This window comes from Balaenoptera physalus (genome assembly GCF_965194825.1).
Source record: "Balaenoptera physalus genome assembly, chromosome: 10".
NCBI lineage: Eukaryota > Metazoa > Chordata > Mammalia > Artiodactyla > Balaenopteridae > Balaenoptera > Balaenoptera physalus.
This window is the reverse complement of record NC_138889.1, coordinates 14,942,807-14,963,631: the sequence shown is the minus strand read 5'-3', so window position 1 is coordinate 14,963,631 and position 20,825 is coordinate 14,942,807. Positions and strand designations below refer to the sequence as shown.

The following is a 20,825-nucleotide window of genomic DNA, read 5'->3' as shown; positions in this document are numbered from 1 at the left end:
CCGTGCCACCCTACCCCACCAGTTTGTTTCCCTTGTCTCTGCTTGCCCAGACTAATCTGGCTCCATGACTGGGATTCAAGATCAGTTTAGAAATCAGGAGGAGAGCACTGAAACAGGAGAGCACACGGCTCCTGGCAATCACTGTGGCCAAGAAGAAAGGGGGCCTCCTCCAGGGCAATGCCTGGCATGGGAGAAGGTGCTGGTGGAGATGGAGAGATGGCAGCGGGGGCAGACCTCCTAGTTAGGCCCTGGCACAGCCCCTTCCACCTTGCAGCTTCTGCCCTTCCTCTCTACTCTCGAGGTTGCACTTGTTGCCTGGGTGATACTACATTCCCCACATTCTCCAAATACCGGTCCCAGGGGCTCTGCCAGGGGGAGGGGCTGTGCTTGAGGAAGCCCGGGGAGAGTTGAACTGAAGAGAGGTGAGTGAGGGAGGGCAAGGGTTGCAGGTGGCAGAAGGGAGGGAGAGAAGAAGGAGGCAGAGAGAGTTTGAGGAAAAGATGGGGGAGAATGGCGAAGGAGAAAAAGGTCTTAGGGAGGGAGCACTGGGGGGACAAAGGGAAGGTCTGCAGAGAAGTCCCCTTCCCTACTCTATCTGTGGATCCTCTGTGCCCTTCGGGCCTTCATCTCTGGGTCTGAGAAGAGCTTCTACCCCTTACTGTCTCGACCAGGCTCAGGGGCCCCAAAGGGGTGGCCAATGATTCTCCCTGGAGTAGGAGGTGGCAGTAGATTTCCAGTGTGGCCCTCCTTGCCCCATCTCTGCCAGCTCAGCCTGGACTACCCGTCTGACTCAGTTTGCCTCCTGTCTTCAGGGAGGACAGTGATTGGCTCTGCAGCCAGGGACATCTCGCTGCAGGGTCCAGGCCTGGCTCCAGAGCACTGCTACATCGAGAACCTGCGGGGCACCCTCACCCTCTACCCCTGCGGCAATGCCTGCACTATTGATGGGCTCCTGGTCCGGCAGCCCACCCGACTCACTCAGGGTAAGTTCTGACAGCCCCGAACCTAGGGAGCTGTTTAAAAGCTTGTGCATGACAGGTGCAGGGGAAGCCTGCTGTGGTGGTTGCCATGGTAACCGCCTGAGTGGCCAAGTTGGGGGTGGGGTGCTCAGGTGCATCTGGATCAGGTGCATTTCAAAACCCCTCCAGCATCCAGACTCGTCTTCAACCTGCTTTTCTCTGGTCACCCCCACCCTGCCACCGTGGGGAAAGAAGAGGGCCTGCTTCCTGCTCTCAGAGGGCATGGGGAGTGGTGCAGTGGTCGCTCATGGTTGTTAGGGGAGAGCAGTTGGAGCAGCAGCGAGGGGAAAAATGGCATGGTTCCCTGATGCCAAGAGGGAGTTGTTCTGAAAAGCTGTTGAAGTTGGGGAGCTGTTGAGGACAATGGCGATGGGACAAGGGCAAAATCTGATGGCAAAATCTGAGGACACGCTCACTCCTGTTAAAACACTGTTGACAGTAGCTTTTGGGTCATGAATATGGTTACCACCCTGTTTCCCAAAGCAACAGGCCATTCCGTTGTGTAAGGGAGCTCTAAAAACTGGGCCTCCGGTTACTATGGTGACCAGGCAGGTAAGGGGTTGGCCAGGTAGCACTCTGATAAACCAGGTGTGTTTGCCCTGGACGTCAGTGTATACAGTGAAGCACCATATTAGGGGGATGACAAAAGTGGATTTGGGTGGGGGGTAGAGGATGGAGCTTTGGACTTAGCCTGGCTCCAAGTAGGAGGACCCATGTCCTGGCAGTGTTTTCTTGGGACTCTTACCTCTTACTGGCTGGAAGCTCCTTTGCAGTGGAAATCCCACTCACTCCACTGTTTCCCTCTCTCCTTCTCTTCACACCTCTCGGGGTCTCTCCCTTCAGGGCTGACCCAGGAGACCCAACCTTCCTGCCTTTGGGAGTGTCGGGGGGACAACTGACTCCAGGGAGACAGGTCTGCCAAGAGCAGCAGCAAGCAGGCCCTCATCTCCTCCAGGGCTTTTCTGACTCCAGATAAGAGGAGGAACCTCCATAAATTGAGGGTTTGGCTGTGATGCCATCTGGCTCCTGACCGTACTCTTCCATCTCAAAGAGAGCATCTTCCCCAAGATTTGGGTACGTGGAAGGGAGACAGTAGAACAGCAAGGAGAGGCAGAGGCAGAGTTCAAAGAAGGCTGGAGAAAGAGCCCAGCCCCAAATCCCTCACGTTCATGAGCAAGAACTTTCTTCCCCTGTGCGTGTGAGCAGGGTGGAGGAACCGATTCTCTGGAGGCCTCTCTTGCCCGGTCTTCCCAGGGCAGCATTTAGCTCCCTGAGAAGAGGGAGAGCCTGGGCCAAGATGGAATTCTTAGGCATTTCCTGTGGCCCAAGTGACCCCCAACTCTTGCCCAGCCAGAAGCCCACCCTGCCAACTATGTACCCTCCCACTCTCTCCTGACCCTAAACCCCCTTCCCTTTCACTCCCTTCCACCCCCATAGCTGCCTTGTCTAGGCTCGCCTGTCTCAGAAGCTTGGCAGCCTGGGGAGGGGTAGGCAGAGGCACAAAGGAACGGGTGTTCTTCTCCCCAGCACTACCCCTCCCCTGGGCTCCAGGAGCTGAGGGTTTCCTTGTCTCATCTCTGGAGCAAGGCACCAAGCCCAGCCCTGCCTGGCCCCACTCCGGACATTCTTGGGAGTGCGTTTCCCTGGAAACTGGGTGGCTCGGGGGTGCATGTGCTATCTCTGTGTGTCTGTGTAACTGGAGTGTGTTTATGTATCTCCGGATGTGTTTGTGACTCTGGGCTTGTGTATCTTTGTGTTTGTGTCTTTCCTTGTGTTTATGGATCAGAGTGTTCAAGTTGGTGGCAGGGGTGAACTCAGGACTGATGGTGACGAAGTGTCCGTGTGTGCGCCTGTGAGGATATGAGAACTCACTGGCCACGTGCCTATCTGTGGGCATATGTACAAGAGGATCATTTTCCCTGTCTTGTTTCCCCGATCCAGCCTTGTAGGGGGGACCCCCCTCTTTGAAAAACAGAGGGCTACCCTAGAAATAACAAGGAGCCCTCTCTGGCTGGGCTGGGCCTTGGATGCATCATTCTGGGCACTGGGCCCAGCCATAGGCAATTGGAGAGGCACACGTCATCACGAGCAGGGTGGCAGTGACAGGCTCTTCCAGCAGGAATATGCCTGGCCAGGGGTTGGGGGAAGCAGGCAGGAAATAGATGCCAACCTTTAGCTAGAGCTATGGACATGGGGGCCACGAAGATCCTGCTTTCAGTCCTATCCCCGTGTATCCTGGGACATCCCACGCTGCCCTCTCTCTACAGAACAAGAGGTGGAGCTAGGAAGAGGACCAAGGAAATGAGGAGGAATCTCAATCCGTGTCTAGGCTGTCCCGCCCTGAGACCACATCGCCAGACCACATGAAAGATCTGGGAGGGGACCAAGTAGGGAAGGGCCCGGAAAGCCATGAGGCTCAGGGACCAGGCTGTCTAGACAGAAGGTCCTCATCCTCTCCCAGCATTCACTGCCAGCCCTTCGTCCGAGTCTCCTTCACTCCCCAGGCGCCCCCTTGGTGGGTAGGGGCTTCTGTGAGGGCCAGCAGGAGAGGCTCCCCGGAATGTGGCTGGCGAGCCAGGATTCCTGAGTGATCCAGCTGCCTCCCTCTGGGATCCAGGACACTGAGCCTCTTCCTCTTCCACCCAGCTCTCAGTTATTCCTTCTGTAAAATGGGAGTGACGCCTCCAACTGTCCTCTGTTATAAGACTGATAAAGATCTTGACTAATAAAGCTCAAAGGAAGGAGAGAAAAAGCAAATGCTCCTAGCTCCCCACTTCTTTGTGCCTGCCTCCTGCCCCATTTCTCCCTGGCGGTATCCTCTGTGTCCGTCTGGGTCTGTCCAGCTGGCCGTCACAGTTTCCAGACCGATGAATCACATTTCCTGAGGAGATTTTTTTTTAAAACCCTCCCCCTATTTTGCATTTGACCCTATATGGTTTTCCTTTTTCCTTCAGAAGGGGAATAAGCTGTATGTGAGTATGTAAGCGCGTGTGCGCGTGCGTGCGTCTGTGTGTAGTATGGCTGGGTGGGTAGGAGTTCAGTGAGGGTGGAAAAATTGTTTGACTATTTCTCTAAGGAGGTTAACTTTTGATTTCAGAGTCTCTCTGGGGACTGAGTGAAAGGCTATCTGTGCCTGAGTGAGGGTATAACCAAGAGAGGGGCTGGTGCCTGAGGGGTGGTGTGTTTGAGAATAAATGTGTATGAGAGACAGGACGTGTTTAACTGGGGTGTCTGTGTGACTCAGAGTATGCACAGCCGAGTGGTGTCTGTGTGACCGAGCAGGTGTTGGTGTGTACCTGGGAGAGAGTGTGTGGGGCTATGTGAGCTCTGAGCACACAGAAGACATCTGAGAGAACACAGTGTGTCCCTTAAGGTTCTGGTGTCCAGAGGCCAGTCCCTGGAATGAGAGGAACTTTCTGGGGCCCAGGCTGGGTGGTAGGTACTTGCCTGGCCCAGAACCTCAGCCTGGTCCTGGGGGCTCCAGAGGCGGCTGGCACTGTGTTTCCAGATGGGAGGGGTACCTCCTTGGGGTGGGAGAGCTCTTTATGGGGCTAGCACGGTTGTGGTTGGGAGGAGGTGGGTTGGCTTCTGGAGCCCCGGGGAAGTGGGCTGGCTTGGAAGAGGCAGTGCCTTGGTCCAGTGTGGGTCATGGGGCGAGGTGAACCGCTGGGAGGGTGGGGGTTAGGGGGGCAAAGGAGGAGGTGTTTAGGGTGGAGACAGGGGCTGGGCTCAGTGCTGCTCACATTGCACAGAGCACCGCCTTGGCCTGCACTTGTCACGGTGGCAGACTGAGGGCCAGAGCTGGACCCAGTGACTTAGCTGGATTCCCAGGAGTTTCACTCTTCTCTCTAATATACGGAGCCATGGACTGTCAGAGCTTAACCTCCGCTGTCATCAAGCCAGCCTCCTGACTCTGTTGATAAGGAACCCGAGGCCAGAGGGTGTGACTGGCCCAAAGTGACCAGCCAGTCAGGGGCTGGGCCGGGCCCCTCCTAGGCCTCTGGTGACTTCTCGCCAGAGAGGGGTCTCAGTGAGACCCCAATTCTCCTCACTTCTGCCTCCTGGCTCTTCACTCTCTGGTCTCTGTATCTACCTCTCACCTTTCCTTCTCTCTGTCATCTCCCTGGAACCTTTCCTCCCTGCCCCACTTCTACTCCTGACCTGGGCCCCGGAATTCTGAGCTGTACACCCTCCCCGCATCCCCCGCTCCCCGCCCCGCCCTCTCCATCCCGCTCCCCTCTCCTCTCCGCTCCTCTCCTCCATCACTTCCTCTTCCCCTCCTCCTCTCCTTTGTCCCTCCCTCCCTGGCTCCCTTCCCCCGCCGCCAGTGGCCGGCCCGCCCCTCCCCGGGCATTGGTGGCTGCTCGCTGCCTCGCCGCTCGCTGCTCCGAGCCCGGAGCCGGCAGCGCAGGAGGTCGGCCCGCCTCTTCAAAGGCCCGGGGCGGGCCGGGGACCTGGAGGGCCCGAGCTAGGGGGGGCGAGCGGTCCGGAGGTCCGGATTCGGTGGTGAGTCCTCAGCCCCCGGCGGCCGCAGCCCCGGCAGCCGGGCGCGGAGCAGCTCGGGCTGGGAGGGGCGTGGAGGGGGTGGGGAGGCGTGCGAGGAGGGGGATCGGGTCCCTGGCCCCGCTTGGGAGCTTGAGGCCGTGAGGCTCGATCGTGTGTGTGAGCCCTGAACATATCTAAGTGGGGCGCCTGGGCTCGGGGCCACTCCTCAGCGGGGCAGACTTCATTTTCCCCAGCACTAGGCGGTCCCCTCCGTGGGACCTGCCTCTCGACGGGGTTGAGGGGTCCTGGTTAGGATGAGTGGAGCCTGTGTTACGGCTCAGAGGGGTCTCGGCTGGAAGGAGCCAAGGCCCCTCCTCCCATCTTCCCTTCGCCCCAGCCTCCTTTTGGCCAGTTCATTCTATTTGTGTGGCCAGCAGGGCAGTGACTGTCGCTCTGGGTGTGAGGCTGTGTGCCTATATCTGTGTGTCTGTGTGTTTCTGAGTGTGAATGTGTGTGAGCCGGGATGAGAGTGTGTGTGCGTGTGGTGTTTCCCCCCACCCCCGCATCTCTCAGAGATAGGATCCACGCTCTCCTTTGCCCCGTTTGTTTTTTTCCCTCCAGATGTGCAGCTCCTCCACCCACCTGCACACAGCTGGGCCCTGAGCCCCTTTGGGGATGAGGGGCACAAACACAGCTCTGCCTGGATGAGAAGGGGTTCTTGGGTTTCGTGAGTGGGCTGACCTTTGGAGGTGTGGGGCAGGAGTGGGCAGAGAGGAGGTTTCTTCGCAGAAGGAGGCTTGCCAGGCGTCTGGGGGCATGGGACCAGAGCTGGGGCCATGCCTGGGGCCCCTGAGTGCAAATAGAAAGTTAATTTGAGCAGGAGCTGAGCTGCAATCGGTCCCGCTGCCCTCCTGCCCGCTCTATTAATACAGCTCCAGCTCTGCTGCCTGGCATCACCTATTTATAGCCCCAGAGGCAGCATAGCCACACCCCTTGCATAGAGGAGGGTGAGGGGCAGAGAAAGGGGCAGGGAACTCACAGCTATAGGGGCCAGGGCCGGGGGTCCGTAGGTGCCCACAGCCTCCTTGGGTGGGCCTGGCACTGATGGGCTGGAATCCACCCAGACTGCCCACCTCCTTCCCAGTCTGGACTATGTGGTCAGGCTCCTGATCTGCCCCGCCCCCCCTCCCTGCCTGCCCCCCATCAACCTAGGGTTGAGTGGGTCTGTCTAGACCCTGCAAACTCATCATTAATTAGCTTGTTAAATGGCTGAGAGGAGGGGGAGGGGAATGTCAGGGTTCTTTCTGAAACAGCTGTGGTTGTAATTAGATGGACAGTGTGGCTGGCTATTATTTATTCCGGTTATGATTACTCTGTGATCAGCTCCTCTGATTGGTGGCTTGGCAGGGAAGGCTCCCTCCTTTCCTAACCACCCATCAGCCTTTAGAATTGTTGGTGCCTGCCTCGGAGGGCCTGTGGGTTTGCCGAAGAAGCGGGTGGTTTTGTCTACTATGTTGTCTGCTATGGGCTTCTCAGCCTGCTAGCCCCCCATCCGTGGCAATGCCCAGGGCCCCCCAACAGGCTCCTGAGCTCCTCAGTGGGCGGCCAAGGTACCCACGTGGCCTGGGATGCCCCATGCCCTTGTGGCCTGCCTGAGCTGAACTGTCTCAGCGTCCAGGAATGTAGACTTCCCTGCCAGTCTTAGCTCAGACTGGCATGAAGCTTGGGGTGCCAAGTGGCACCAGATTGGGTAGAGAGGAGCCTGGGGCCAGGGGCCAAGGGCATGGACAAATTGGAAGAGTGGGTGGTAGAGACCACCAGGTCTCTGGCTTCTCCCAACAGAGCATCTTGTGCAGAAGCCCTCTAGCACCTGGTGTGGCCGGGAGGAGGAGTTCTGCCAGACAGGCTTAGGCGCGGCGGGCACACCTGTCGCCGTGCACACTCCCGGTGCCCCTGGCTACATTTTCTGGCTCCCACATGCCCTCCCCCCTCCATGCGCTCACACTTCCTGGGCAGGACTGAGCTTGTGTCTACTGCCTGGGAATGTGCTTGGTTGAGGCTGGGCCCACTGGCCTAGGCTTGGCTGCATTCCAGGGGAGACCAAGGAGCAGGATGATGTCAGGCCAGAGAGTGCTTTGACAGAGAGAAAGAGGGTAGCAGTGGCTCCCGACTGTCAGAAAGGGTGGCAGCTCTCTTAAGGAGGCAGCTCTCTTAAGGAAGCGAATTCTGGTCCCCGCAGGGGCATCTTGACTGATCCATGGTGTTTCCCTGTCCCCTATCTCAGAGCTTTTTTGTGATCCTGGAAGTTGCTGCCTCTCAAACTGACCCTTCCACCCAAGTGGCAGATAGATGGATCATGATGGGAGGCACATGGGTGTCTGTGTTCTCTGGAGAGCCTTCTCCACTTACAGAGCACTGGCATACACTGTCTTTCTAACTCTGCAAGGTCAGTGGTTTTGTCCTCATTTTTCTGATGAGAGAACTAGACTCAAGGAGGTGAAGTGACTCTACCTGAAGATCTCACAGGTAGTATGAAGAAAATTTAGGACTAGGACTTACAAACCAGAGCTCTTTGCCCTCGGCCCTGTGCTGTGGAGCTGGGCTGGGGCCTCCGGCACGGGGGGAGTCAGGTGTGGACCAAGTGGACGCCGTTGAGCGCAGGTGGGGAAGACTCTTTGGAGCCGGGGGTGTGCCTGCTGGTGCTGCGGGGTGAGGGCTGCCTCAGCTCTGCCTGCCCTTCCTAGCGTTTGGTTTCTCTGCAGGCTGCATGTTGTGCCTGGGTCAGTCCACCTTCCTCCGCTTTAACCACCCGGCTGAAGCCAAGTGGATGAAGAGCATGATTCCGGCAGGGGGCCGGGCCCCTGGACCCCCCTACAGTCCTGGCCCGGGTAGGTACCCACTTGGGGCACGTGGCTAGTTTGGTGGCACCCCGTGGACAGTCCTCCTTCTTGCCCACTCCAGCCGCACTTGTAGCGTCAGGGTAGGACAATACCCGTGATCTGGGCTTGCTGCCACCTGCCATGGGCCACTGGTGGAGAGTGCCAGGCAGTCTGGCCACTGGAAGAGATCCAAGGAGTGCTGCTTGGCTGGAATTGGGGAATCATGTGCCTGAGGGATGGGGGGCTCTACCGGCCTGTGTCCCACTGCCCTGGAAGGTGCCACCTCGGTGTCTGGGACCCTGACCCTCTTATGTCACTACCAGGGAGCCTCACCCTTGAGGGTGGCCTGTGGGGGCAGAAGGAAGCATCCAACTGAGCTGCTGTAAGCTCTGGGGCGGGGAGGGGGGGTCCCACTTGCTTGTGATCATGTCTTTGGGCCCTGCCCCACCCCCAAGCCATGCCATGCCAGCTGATGACTCAGTGGAGCAGCTGCAGTTTGTGTGTGAATTATTGATCTCCAGAGGAGAGTTGGTGATTGTCCCAGGGAGCCAGCACAGCCCCCCTCAGCCCAGCTGCCTAGGGGGCCGGGTGCAGATCAGGAGGCTGCCTATAGGCCTGCCACCCCAGACTTTGCACAGGTATTCAGATGGCTGTGGGATGACAGGTGTCAATGTGCTACTGGGACAGGTGGACATGTGTGTCAGGTACACCTAGCAGGGTGGCATCAGTGGCTTCAATGGATCATCTGGGGATCTGAGGAAAGATGGGTGGTCCCTGGGATCACCAGTATCCACGGCAACCCCTCTGCCTTTGGTCCCACACCGTCCCCATAATTTTGGACCCAGACTCAGTCTTGCAAAGCCTTTTTCTTCTTCTCCTTTCTAGGCCCTTGGAGGCTCAGAAGCTTGGGCTCCCAGTCCACTCCCTGGGTAGCTTTACCCTGCTCCCACCCTGGCCTTGTTATGCCACTCCCTCAGCTGTTTGGGGCAGTGGTTTCAGAGACTCCTGGTTGGTTGACAAGGGCTGGGGCAGGGCAAAGGCAGGCTCTTGCTGGCATGGCTTAATGGGCTAATTGGAGGCACTGAGCTGCACCTAGTTGCTGCCCAGCCTGGCTTCCAGGAACTGGCCTTTAGGGCCAGGCCCCTCCCTTGCCTCTGACTGGATAAAGTGGTGCTGCACACACCCCTTGGCCAGCCCCGGAGGCTTTGTGTGTGTGTTTTCCTGGGTCTCGGCTGCTGTGTTGGGAGGCCCTTGTGTCCTATTAGACTGGGATCCCCCCCACCCGGAACTTCTGGCCCGCTCCCCAGCATGCCTCCATGCCCTTTGCAGAACGTCCACCTGCCCTTCCTGAAGTAGAGCTTGAGGAGGTTGAGGAAACCAAGGCAGGGAGGAACGTAGTCTTAGGGTGAGTAGGCAACAACGAGGCCTAGAAGTGCCTGGCCCTGTTGCCAACTCTGTCCTAAGTCATAAAATGTTAGAGCCAGGAGAGCCCTCCTCCTTTACAGAAGGCAAAACCAAGGGCAAGTGACTTGGGGCGGTTGCACAGCAGGTTAGTGGCGGAGCTGGCACTGGGACCCAGATCTCCTGGCTGCTTCTCCAGAGCCTTTCCAGCCCTATTCTGCTGGCAGGACATGGCGAGTGCTCGCTCTTGTGCGTATGCAGCTCCCTAGGGCCTAGGAGATGAAGACCAGGTCCTGAGGCCTCTTTGCGTTTTCCTTCAGCAGAATCAGAAAGCTTGGTGAACGGGAACCACACCCCGCAGCCCGCAACCCAGGGACCCTCAGCCTGTGGCAGCCACAGTTCCCTGGTGAGCTCTATTGAGAAGGACCTGCAGGAGATCATGGACTCACTGGTGCTCGAGGAGCCTGGAGCTGCTGGCAAGAAGCCTGCCGCCACTTCCCCACTGTCACCGATGGCCAATGGTGGCCGCTACCTGCTGTCCCCCCCGACCAGCCCCGGCGCCATGTCCGTGGGCTCCAGCTATGAGAACACCTCTCCAGCCTTCTCGCCGCTCTCCTCACCAGCCAGCAGTGGAAGCTGTGCCAGCCACTCCCCCAGTGGGCAGGAGCCAGCACCTTCCATGCCCCCCCTGGTGCCTGCCCGGTCCTCTAGCTACCATTTGGCCCTGCAGCCCTCACAGTCCCGACCCAGTGGTGCTCGCCCCTCTGAGAGCCCCCGGCTGGGCAGGAAGGGGGGTCACGAGAGGCCGCCCAGCCCCGGCCTCCGAGGTCTGCGGACAGACAGCCCTGCAGCCACTGTCTTGGCAGTGGCCTGCAGAGCCACTGAGAGCCCCCGGCCGGCGGGGCAGTTGCCCCTGGTGGCGATTGGCCTGAGTGAATACCCAGCTTCCGGTGCCCGTGGCCAACCCACCAGCGTTCCTGGCAGCCCCAAGTTCCAGCCACCGGTCCCTGCTCCTCGAAGCAAGATTGGCACGCTCCAGGACCGCCCTCCCAGCCCTTTCCGGGAGCTGCCAGGCGCTGAGCGGGTGTTGACAACCAGCCCCTCGCGCCAGCTGGTGGGCCGAACATTTTCAGATGGGTCTGCTACCCGCACCCTGCAGCCTCCCGAGAGTCCCCGCCTAGGCCGGCGGGGCCTGGACAGTATGAGAGAACTGCCTCCCTTGAGCCCATCTCTGTCCCGAAGGGCCCTCTCCCCCATGCCCTCCCGGACCACCCCAGATCCCAAACTAACCAGGGAAGTGGCAGAGAGTCCCCGACCCCGGCGCTGGGCAGCCCATGGGGCTTCACCAGAGGACTTCTCTGTGACGCTGGGGGCGCGGGGCCGTAGGACACGGAGCCCCTCACCCACACTCGGGGAGTCCCTGGCACCCCGCAAGGGCAGCTTCAGTGGCAGGCTGAGCCCGGCTTATAGTCTGGGCTCTTTGACTGGGGCTTCACCCCGCCAGAGCCCCCGTGCCCAGAGGAAGCTCTCCAGCGGGGACTTGCGAGTGCCTGTCACTCGGGAGCGGAAAAATAGCATCACAGAGATCAGTGACAATGAGGATGACCTCCTGGAGTACCACCGGCGGCAGCGCCAAGAGCGGCTTCGGGAGCAGGAGATGGAGAGGCTGGTGAGCGGATGCCAGGGAGGCTGCTGGCATCATGACAGGGGCTCTGCCAGGGTGTGGGCGGGCCAGCTGGCAGGGAGGGAGGGGCCCGTGGACAGGGCCTGGGCTTCCCAAGCTTCTCCACTTCCGGGATACACCGTAGTGACCAGTATCTCAAGGCTCTGGTGCCCTGAACAAGAACTTTCTTTGAAGTCTCTAAGGCCTTATTTCAAATTCATGCTCACTTTGCATTTATTCTATAACACAATGTTTGTTTTCATGTATAAAAGAAGTTTCACATTATGTATCTGAATACAATGAAGCTCTAGGAAAACTCACCACATTTACGATGAAGCTTTGTATGTCTCAGTTTGAGAAGCAGGTCTTAATGATTAGAAGGCTGAAGCCCAGAGAGGGGAATGGGTTTGTGCAAGGTCACACAGCAAGTTCTGGCAGAGCTGGAATTGGAACCCACGTCTCCTGTCTTTCCAAGGCTTATTCTTTAGAAAAGCCTCTGGTCCTTCTTTCTTGCTTCTCTTTGGCCTCTATAAATGGGTGGGAGCTGCTCATCCTGGCCCATGCTGGATCGTCTGGAAATGGGGGTGGCAGGGGAGAAGAAGAGAACAGGATGGGCGGCCCCTGGCTGATCCAGGTCAGTCTGTGTGATAGTAATTATGTGTGCTGGTGTGTGTGTGTGCATGTGCACACGTGTGGGTGCCTTTGGGGGCTGGGTGTGGTTCTGGGCAGCTGTCCTGGAGATGGCATCTGAGCTGGGTGGGGGCTGGGATTCCCCAGATAGAGCAGGGAGCTTGAGGGGCTCTGGCTGGTGTGTCCACGCTGGAGCACATGCACAGGAAAATAGATTCTGCCCTCTCTCCCTTGCGAGCAGAAGAACGGGGTTCCTGGGGGCCCAGGGACACTGGGATTGGTTTGAGGAGGAGAATCAGAACTGAGGAGGTTTGCCTGGAGCCCTTTCAAAAGCGGTTGGGACAGCTTTGGGTGAGGTGAGGGTGTGGGACCGCGTGTCTGTGTTGGGTCCGGGAGGGATGAGGCAGGACCCCCAGTCTTCTAAGTTACTATATCTTCTGTTTTTGCCTGGCCTAGACAAGAGTGCTTGCCCCCCGCCGGGGTCCCATCCTGGAGAGGGGGCAGTGAACCTGGCACGGGCAGAGTGGTGGGGCCAGCCTCCCTCAACTCCATTCAGCCTTCCTGACCCCTCCCCCGCCCTGCCCCACGTGCCTCCCCGGCCCTTACCTGCCCCACCTGCCACTTTAAATCTTGGAGGCTGCCTGCCCTGCCCCTCCCACCTCCACCGGGCTGCTTATCTGGGTCCTGGGGCAGGGGCGGGTGCACTGGCCCAGCCTCCTGGGTGCTGAGACTCTGTTCCTGGTTTTCTCGCTATGGAACTGGGTAAGCAGCAGGAGGGAAGCTGGGTAAGTGTCTGGGGGGTCCTGGCCAAACTGGTGAGAGACACCAGAGGTTGAGGGACCCCAGAGAGAGACTGGGGGAAGCTCCAAGTCTGGAGTGCTGTGAGTGGGAGAGGGGGCACAGACCCGGAGCACGCCTCTACTATCCCTCCTTCACCTTCTTAGGCCCCTGGGAGGTATCTGGGTGGGCTGTGTGGGGAGGGGGCGGATGCAACAGCCGGGCCACGGAGCACTGACACCTGGGCCCAGGCATTCAAGTGCTGGCAGCAGCCCGCCCTGCTGGGAAGGAGCCGAGGGCTGCCAGAGGGTGAGTGGAGCTGAGAGGGGGATGAGGAGGGCTGTGGCCCAGGCCTCTCGGGCAGGGTGTATACACGCTAAGCACATCTTTGTGTGAACCTGTGTCAGGTCCCTGTGGGCCCCTGGGTCTGTGTTCCGGCCCTACCCGTGTCGGTGCCCACCTGTCTGTGTGCTAGACTGTGTTTATCCGTGTGTGTGCCAGTGTGCGTTTGTGCATGTCAGGACTGGTGTGTTTGTGTGTAGCTGCCTGTTAATGCAGGCCCGGGGTACATGTTGTGTCCTCATGTGTCAGTACTGATATGTGGCGGCGTCTCTGTGGGCCCCGGTGTCTTTGGGTCTACGTGTATCCGTGTCAGCATGAACACCTGCGTGTTTATCTGTGTCTCATTGTGTTCTTTACTCTGCTTACCAGCGTGTGTTTCCCTGTGTGTTCACGAGGAAGCCCACCCTGGTACAGAATGAGAAGGGAGAGGAAACAGGAAGACGGGAGGGGCTGGCCACGTGGGCAGGTGGCACGACAGCCTGGTTCCTCCTGCCCGCCGCTGGGGCACGCACCCTCCTTCCCTCTGCCTCCCCAGACCTTGAGCTCTGGGCTCTCCTGACTTGATTCTGACCCCGAGCCCCTAGAGTCCTAGTCCTCTCTCCTGACGGGACACCGTGCCTGGCTCTAGCCCTCCTGGGACCCAGCCTCCTCCCCTTACGCCCTGCTCTGTCCACCCTCCCCAGGAACGCCAGCGCCTGGAGACCATCCTGAACTTATGTGCCGAGTACAGCCGGGCCGACGGGGGACCTGAGGCCGGGGAGCTGCCCAGCATCGGGGAGGCTGCCGCAGTCTTGGCTCTGGCCGGCCGGAGGCCCTCACGAGGCCTTGCGGGGGGCACTGGGGCCTTTGGGCGGAGCAACGAGGAGCCTGGAGGTGCCACCCAACGCCTGTGGGAGACTGTGGAGCGCTCGGACGAGGAGAATCTCAAGGAGGAGTGCAGTAGCACTGAGAGCACCCAGCAGGAGGTGGGACCCAGCAGGAGGTGGGACGAGGGGTGGCCTGCTGGAGGCCGAGGAGGCACGCGTGTGTGGTGGATGCCAAGGCCCAGTGAGGGGGAAGTATATGAAGTTTGGGACGACATCAGGGTGTAGAAATGAGTAGGTGGGACTCCCCTGGCAGTCCACTGGTTAAGACTCCGTGCAGGGGGTGTGGGTTTGTTCGATGATCCCTGCTCCGGGAACTAAGATCCCCCCATATCCAGTAGCGGGGCCAAAAAAAAAAAAAAGAGGAGGCAAGGAAGAGGGGGAGGTGTTGATGAGTTTCCCAAGCTATAAATAACGCTTTATGACCTGGCTTTCCTGGGAGCCCCACCCAGGCCTGGCACTCAGCGGTGAGTCTGTTACTTTTAGCCAAGCTGTACCGCTCCCCTTGCAGGGAGGGGAACTTCCTCCTATCTCAGTCCAGCTGCTCCAAGCACCCCCCTGAGGAATGGGGATCCATTTTCTTAGTCTCATCCTGGAAGGCTCTAGGCTTCCCTAGTTGATGGCTCCCCTCCCCTCCAGCACGAAGATGCACCTAGCGCCAAGCTCCAGGGAGAGGTGCTGGCCCTGGAAGAGGAGCGGGCTCAGGTGCTGGGGCGAGTGGAGCAGCTCAAAGTGCGGGTGAAGGAGCTGGAGCAGCAGCTGCAGGAGTCGGCGCGGGAGGTGAGAGCGAGGGCCCTGGCTGGGCTCCTCCCCAGGCACGGTGACGGCCCCGGAGCGGCCTGAGCCCAGCTGCCTTGAGTGGCCTTGACATGGACCCTGCTGTTGCCTCCAGGCTGAGATGGAGCGGGCACTGCTGCAGGGGGAGAGGGAAGCAGAGCGCGCGCTGCTGCAGAAGGAGCAGAACGCGCTGGACCAGCTGCAGGAGAAGCTGCTGACCTTGGAGACGGGCATCCAAAAGGAGAGGGACAAGGTAACCCACACCAGGCCTGGCTCAGTGCTGGGCGCCTGTGGCCTGGGAGAAGAGGAGAGATGCCTTCTCTGGGGCCCCTAACCTCTTACCTCATCGTTCATCCTGCAGACCGGCTGGTCTCTGGGCCCCTCCAGGGGCAGGGGGCCTTATTCTCCGTGGAAAGTACCAGCTTGGAGGGCGCTGCCAGGGTCTGGGCTGGTGTCTGGGGTCTCCTCTGCCTGGGTCTCTGTTCTACATCTGGGTGCCTGCCATTCTGGGCCCTTCGTGCCCCTTCTAGGAAGTGCCGAAGCCCCTTCTTGGGCGGTGAGCACAGCCCAAGGCACTGGTGCTGGGGAGTGATTCAGGTCTGGGTGTCTGCATCTGGAGGACATCCCCCGCCAAGCATGGCTCCGGTGCTCAGGATGTGGTCTTTGGGAGATGGCCCTCAGGTCTCTGCTTCCCCTGAGCCTTCAGGATCTGCAGCCTCCCATCCCAGATGGTCCCAGCTCCTGCCCCTGACCCTTTCAGATTTCGTGCCAGCCTGCTGGGGCCGCTCCATCCCACAGGGGCCGTGTCAGCCACGCCCAAGATGTCCAACAACGTGCCAAAAGCTCCGAAGTGGAGAGGGGCCACCTATTTCTGGACTTGACAGTATTTTTCCAAGAATTAATTTTCCTTCTGGATTTTTTGAGAGTGTCTTCCTCCTGTCCCTCAGTTTTGAAGCTCTTAAAAATTCTTTGACCCTCCCACCTTTTGTTTTGGAGCTTTGGCTCTGGCCCCCAAAACCACACTCCCAAATTCTGTGCCAAATTAACTCCACGCTTACCAACCAGGCCTGCACTAACGCCCCCTCTAATCACTGTCCTGGGCTCTCTGCATGTCCCTAACTGCCAGTGCCACCCAGGCAGGGCTGAGCCGTGCCTGCTTTTGCACTAACTCCATGGGCACCCCTGTGCCCTTGACCCCTCCCCTCTAATGTTGCCTCCTTCCATTCTTGGTGTGGGACCCCAGGGTTTTGATCAGAAAGGAGTGGGCAGGGGGCACAGCTCAACTTTACTCAGTGGGGCATTGGCAGGAGGGGTACAAAATTGGGGGAAATGCTTGGCTGAGGAGCCTCTCAGCCCAAAGAGCTCCTCTCATTTGGAAAAGCCAGGGTGCGGCCTCCACAGACCGTTGGCAGTTTCCTGCACAGAGGAGAGGGGGGCTGTCCTCCAGCCATCACCTGTCTTCCCTCCTGAGCGGAGGGATGAGGAGGTCCAGTGGTGGTGGCATGGCCCGGGGAGGGCACGGACAGGGGCTCTCTGCCACACAGTGGCTACCCTTCCTAGCTTTCCTCTGGGGCTTCCCGATTTCAAATACTCCATCCAGAGGGTGGGAAGGGGTAGGTCTCTCCCCACTCCCACCCCTGATCCATTCAGAACATAGGGTATTGCAAAGGCTGAGTCCAAGCATGGGGAAGTGCTTGGACCTCAGAAACTGGCCTGATCAGGCCCTCCTCTGCTGGATGAGGATGGGGGCGTGGGGTGGAGGGCACACAGAGGCAGGGTTCAGCGCAAGGACTCCAGGGTGAAGCTCAGCATTTCAGCAGGAACCTGTCTAACCTCATTTCTCATTGACCTGGCATTGCCTGGAGGCATGAACTTTGCCTTCTCTCTGGGCCCAGTTATTTGAGGTGGAGGTGGCGATGGTGGTGGCCGCGCGGTGGTGGTGGCAGTGGGGAAGGTTCCCTCAGCTTCCCTCCCCAGCGCCCAGCCCATGGCCCCATTCTGGCTCTGGAATCAGTAATCACACTTTCTCCTCTGCCTGTCCTTCGGAGGGGTGACTCACCAGCTTCTCCCTGCATCCCCCCTTCCCACCCTCAGAGGTGTCATCTCGACCCAGACAGAGCCATCCACCTCCTCTCTGTACCCACTCCTGGGGCTCCTATTACCATGGCAACGGGCCGAACTAATTGCAACCCTCATCCTACTGAAGTTCAGCCTGCAGTGCCAGCACCCCACCCCCACCCTGGGCAGGAGGTGGGGAGGCCAAGGGGGTTGGGTTGGGGTCCCCTCCACTGCACTGCTGTAGCTTTTTTTTTTTTTTTTTTTTAATTTTTTATTTATTTATTTATTTTTTATTTTTTTTTGCACTGCTGTAGCTTTAACATCCTCGGCTCCCAATTCACACCCAACCCCTGGATTTAATCCCCACCAACTCTACCCTTTTCCCAGGGTTAAATTTTGGTCTCTGGGAAGCGGAAGAGGGGGAGGAACAGCAGCTAGAGGCTCCGTGTTTGTGATGTGGAACCAGCTTTGGCTTTGACTGGTTTGGAGAGAAAACAGAGGGCCTATTCCTAGGACTTGCCCAAACCTTTCTAGTTCAAGGGACTCCAAGAGACCAACATTTCTGCCTGGGACCCACACCCCTGCCTGTGACACCATCGCCTGCACCTCCAGTCCTGTCTCACACCCCAGCTCTTTGCCTTTCCCACTCTGCACCTCTTCCTCCTTATTTCCCTTTCTCCTGTTTGCTCTCTCCTCTCCTGGTTAAACTCCTTTCGTTCCCCGCCTTCTTTCTCTTCTCCCCGCACCCCACCCCCCTTCCCTGCGCCCCGCCCCGCGCCGCCGCTGCCCCGGGCCGGAGTTGAGGAGTGTGTGTTCTGTTTCTCCCCTGTGCCCGCCCCCTCCCCCTCCGGCGACCAGGAGAGGGCGGAGCTGGCCGCGGGACGGAGGCACCTGGAGGCCCGCCAGGCGCTCTACGCCGAGCTCCAGACGCAGCTCGATAACTGCCCCGAGTCAGTGCGGGAACAGTTACAGGAGCAGCTGAGAAGGGTCAGTTTCACCAGCCCCCGCCCCCTCCCCGCCCCCGAGGGCCGCCCGCCCGGAAGAGAGGAGCGGTGGGCCGGGACCGCCTGGGCCCTGCAGTACCTGCCGGACGCCAGGGTCCGTGTTGTGGCTTGGAGGGGACGGGGAAGGATTGGGGGGGATGGAGGTTTTCCTTTCTGCTACTGCAGGCAGCGATGCCCGGCAAAGGGGCAGAGCCGAGCGGAGGAAAGGGGGCGGGGTGGGGGCAGGTCCCTTCCTCCGTTTCCCCGGGTCCAGCCCCCAGAACTCTCACCTCTGTGACCTGGCCTTCCAGGAGCAGAGCGGTATCGTGAGCACCACCCGATCCCCTTTGTTACTGTCGTTCAAGGAGGCAGAAGCCCTGGAGACTGAGACAAAGCTCTTTGAAGACTTGGAGTTCCAGCAGCTGGAGCGGGAGAGCCGCGTGGAGGAGGAGCGCGAGCTGGCTGGCCAAGGGCTGCTCCGGAGCAAGGCCGAGCTGCTGCGTAGCATCGCCAAGAGGAAGGTGCGCCCCCCCGGCCCCCATCCCTGCCGCGAGGCCCGCAGTGCCGGCTAGACTTCACCTTGCTGAGCCTCGGTTTCCTCATCTGTAAAACAAGAACAATAACAGGCTGTTGTGAGCGCTAAAGGAGATGCTGTATGTGAAGACAGCATAGGACATGATCATAGTAAGCACTCAGCGAACAATAGCTATTGTTATTAAGCTCTGACTCCCCCCAGTCCTCCAGTGGAAAGTGGATTGGGCTCACATTCAGAGCTGGGCCCTGGCTGGGCAGGGAAGGGAGAAATGGAGATGGAGGAGGGGGCTGAAGGGGAGACTTGCTCCTGCCCTTGTAGAGCTCTCTGATGGAAGTGCTGGGACACATACAAAGACCTGAGATCTGGCTATTAGAGCCTGCCAGGGGTACTAGAAAGGCAGCACCTGGGTTCCAGCCTTGGCTCAGCCCTGGCTCAGCTGAGCCGTAAAACAAGGGGATTTGGTATCGCATCCTGGCTGGTTCTGGAGCTCCAGATGCTGTGATGTCTCCTCCTGATCTCAGCCAGACCAGGACAGGGTATTGGGGCGGGGATGTAAAGTTGGGAGGAGGCTTGTGTTAAGCCAGAGTTAGGAAGATGTGAGTGAGGGGAAGCGGGAGGAGCCAGGCGGCCCACACACCTGTGGCTGAGACTTGCGTGTTCGTGCACACATATGCATGCATGTGCACTTTGCCAGGCTGGAGTGAGTGGGTGGGAGGTGAGGGCAGTGAGATTGGGGAGGGGTGTCAAAAAGTGGGGCTTGATGGCTAGCCTGAGTTTGGTGGTAAGTGGGGAGCCACTGGACTTCCCCCTGAGTCCAGATCCCTTGCTTCTCTCCCTGAGCTGCTCTGCCTTACAAATGCATCTACCTATCAGTGAAATGGGCGTAAAGGCATCTGCCTCGTAAGAGAGTTAAATGAGGTAACACATGCAAAGCATTTAGTAGAGTTCTTGGGTCCTGACAGGTTCTCAGTAAATTGCAGATCTTGTTGTGAGGATTACCACCTGGTCTGCTTCAGGCTGCTTGGGCTGACCCCAGATTTAGTACAGCTCCCTTCTTCCCTTCTCTCCTATGTCTTGCTCTTAATGGTGATAGTTTAAGGCCTCCTCTTTCAGGAAGCCCTCCTTGGCTAAACCCAGCCCATTTTTCCCGAGCCCCTCTCCTTCTCTCTCACTTATTATCTTTTCATTTCCTTTTAGCACATGATTGTTGAGCCAGGCATTGCGCTAAGCCCTACTGGGGATATGGAGACAAAAAAGACACTGGCCCGGCCCTTGGATCGGACAGCTTGGGCGGGGTGGTGGTGATGGAGACATATATTCACAAGTAACAGCAATACAAGGCAAATGGTGATATGGAATAATTTGAGCACAGAGCAAGGAGCAAAGGAATTGAGTGGTGATCAAGGAAGATGTTGGAGAGAAGATAGCATTGGGTCTGGTCTTGGAGGATAAATAAACTCTTGATGGGTGGAGAAGACAGGACAGCATTCCTGGCAAAGAGAACCGTATAAGAAAGGCCTGGGAGTGTACACCTGCACCGCTGACGTTACAATAGGGCCGAGCTGAGCGTACGCCGCCGAGGGCTCAGGGTAGGAGGGAGTGTGGAAAGTGGAGGCCCAGTTCCAGGAGCCCTTGAGTGCTGGCTGAGGGGTTTGTGCTTTATCCTGTGAGTAATGAGGAGCTGCTGAAAAATTTTGAGAAGAGGAGTGATTACCCTTACTCGTGGATTTAAAAAAAATTATTCAAGTAATATACATTCTAAAAAGATTAGAAAATTCAGACAAGCAAGCAAACAAAAACAAACCTCAAAGGCCATTTTAGGAAGCTCTCTGTGGCAGTGTAGGGGTGGATCAGAAAGTTGAGAGAGTGGAAGCAGGAGGCTGGTGAAGAAGTCCAGACCAGGAAACAGAGGGCCTGGGTTGGGGTGGTGACAGTGGGATGGAAGCACGGGGGCAGGTGGAGAACGTGTCAGCATCTCTGGGATTCCGGACACGTTGACTGGGGCGGGCGGGGAGAGAGATTTGGGAACTTGAGTTCTGGCTGGTGTGCCTGGTGGCATGGGGTCACTGGTCGAGGGAGGGGTGAGGGAGCCGACCACAGCAGCCTGCGTTTTCCTTGGGTGAGACAAGGCCGAACAGAAGGACTAGTTGATTCCCTTCACCCAAGCCCAGGATCTCTGGGCAGCAGAGACGGCCAAGCCTCACCTCGGGCTCAGCCCTGTCTGCCCAGGGTCTGACCCACTACCCCCATCTCCTCCAGGAGCACCTGGTGGTCCTGGACAGTCAGGCTGGGCAGATCCGGTCCCAGGCTGTGCAAGAGTCAGAACGCCTAGCCCGGGATAAGAATGCCTCCCTGCAGCTGCTGCAGAAGGTAGCCCCAGTCAGGTTGGGCGGGGGATGAGGGCTGGCGAGGG

At 58.6% G+C, this 20,825-nt stretch overlaps 1 protein-coding gene across 27 annotated transcripts in view; it reads left to right on the top strand.

Annotated features, from left to right (window-relative positions):
- PHLDB1 (pleckstrin homology like domain family B member 1) overlaps positions 1–20,825 on the top strand; it is a 45,547-nt gene that overhangs the window by 6,555 nt on the left and 18,167 nt on the right. For 13 of the 27 annotated variants that reach the window (XM_082411000.1, XM_082410999.1, XM_082411008.1 and 10 more), the window contains exons 4-12: positions 813–983; positions 8,267–8,392; positions 10,105–11,453; positions 13,880–14,161; positions 14,699–14,839; positions 14,952–15,089; positions 17,753–17,881; positions 18,243–18,398; positions 20,672–20,782. In XM_082411000.1, the coding sequence (XP_082267126.1) occupies positions 813–983; positions 8,267–8,392; positions 10,105–11,453; positions 13,880–14,161; positions 14,699–14,839; positions 14,952–15,089; positions 17,753–17,881; positions 18,243–18,398; positions 20,672–20,782 (2,603 nt within the window). Of the gene's footprint in view, positions 1–812; positions 984–5,340; positions 5,526–7,788; positions 7,951–7,983; positions 8,166–8,266; positions 8,393–10,104; positions 11,454–13,879; positions 14,162–14,698; positions 14,840–14,951; positions 15,090–17,752; positions 17,882–18,242; positions 18,399–20,671; positions 20,783–20,825 lie in introns of those variants that run through there. The other 14 variants (XM_082411009.1, XM_082411011.1, XM_082410990.1 and 11 more) reach the window with 7 other exon arrangements.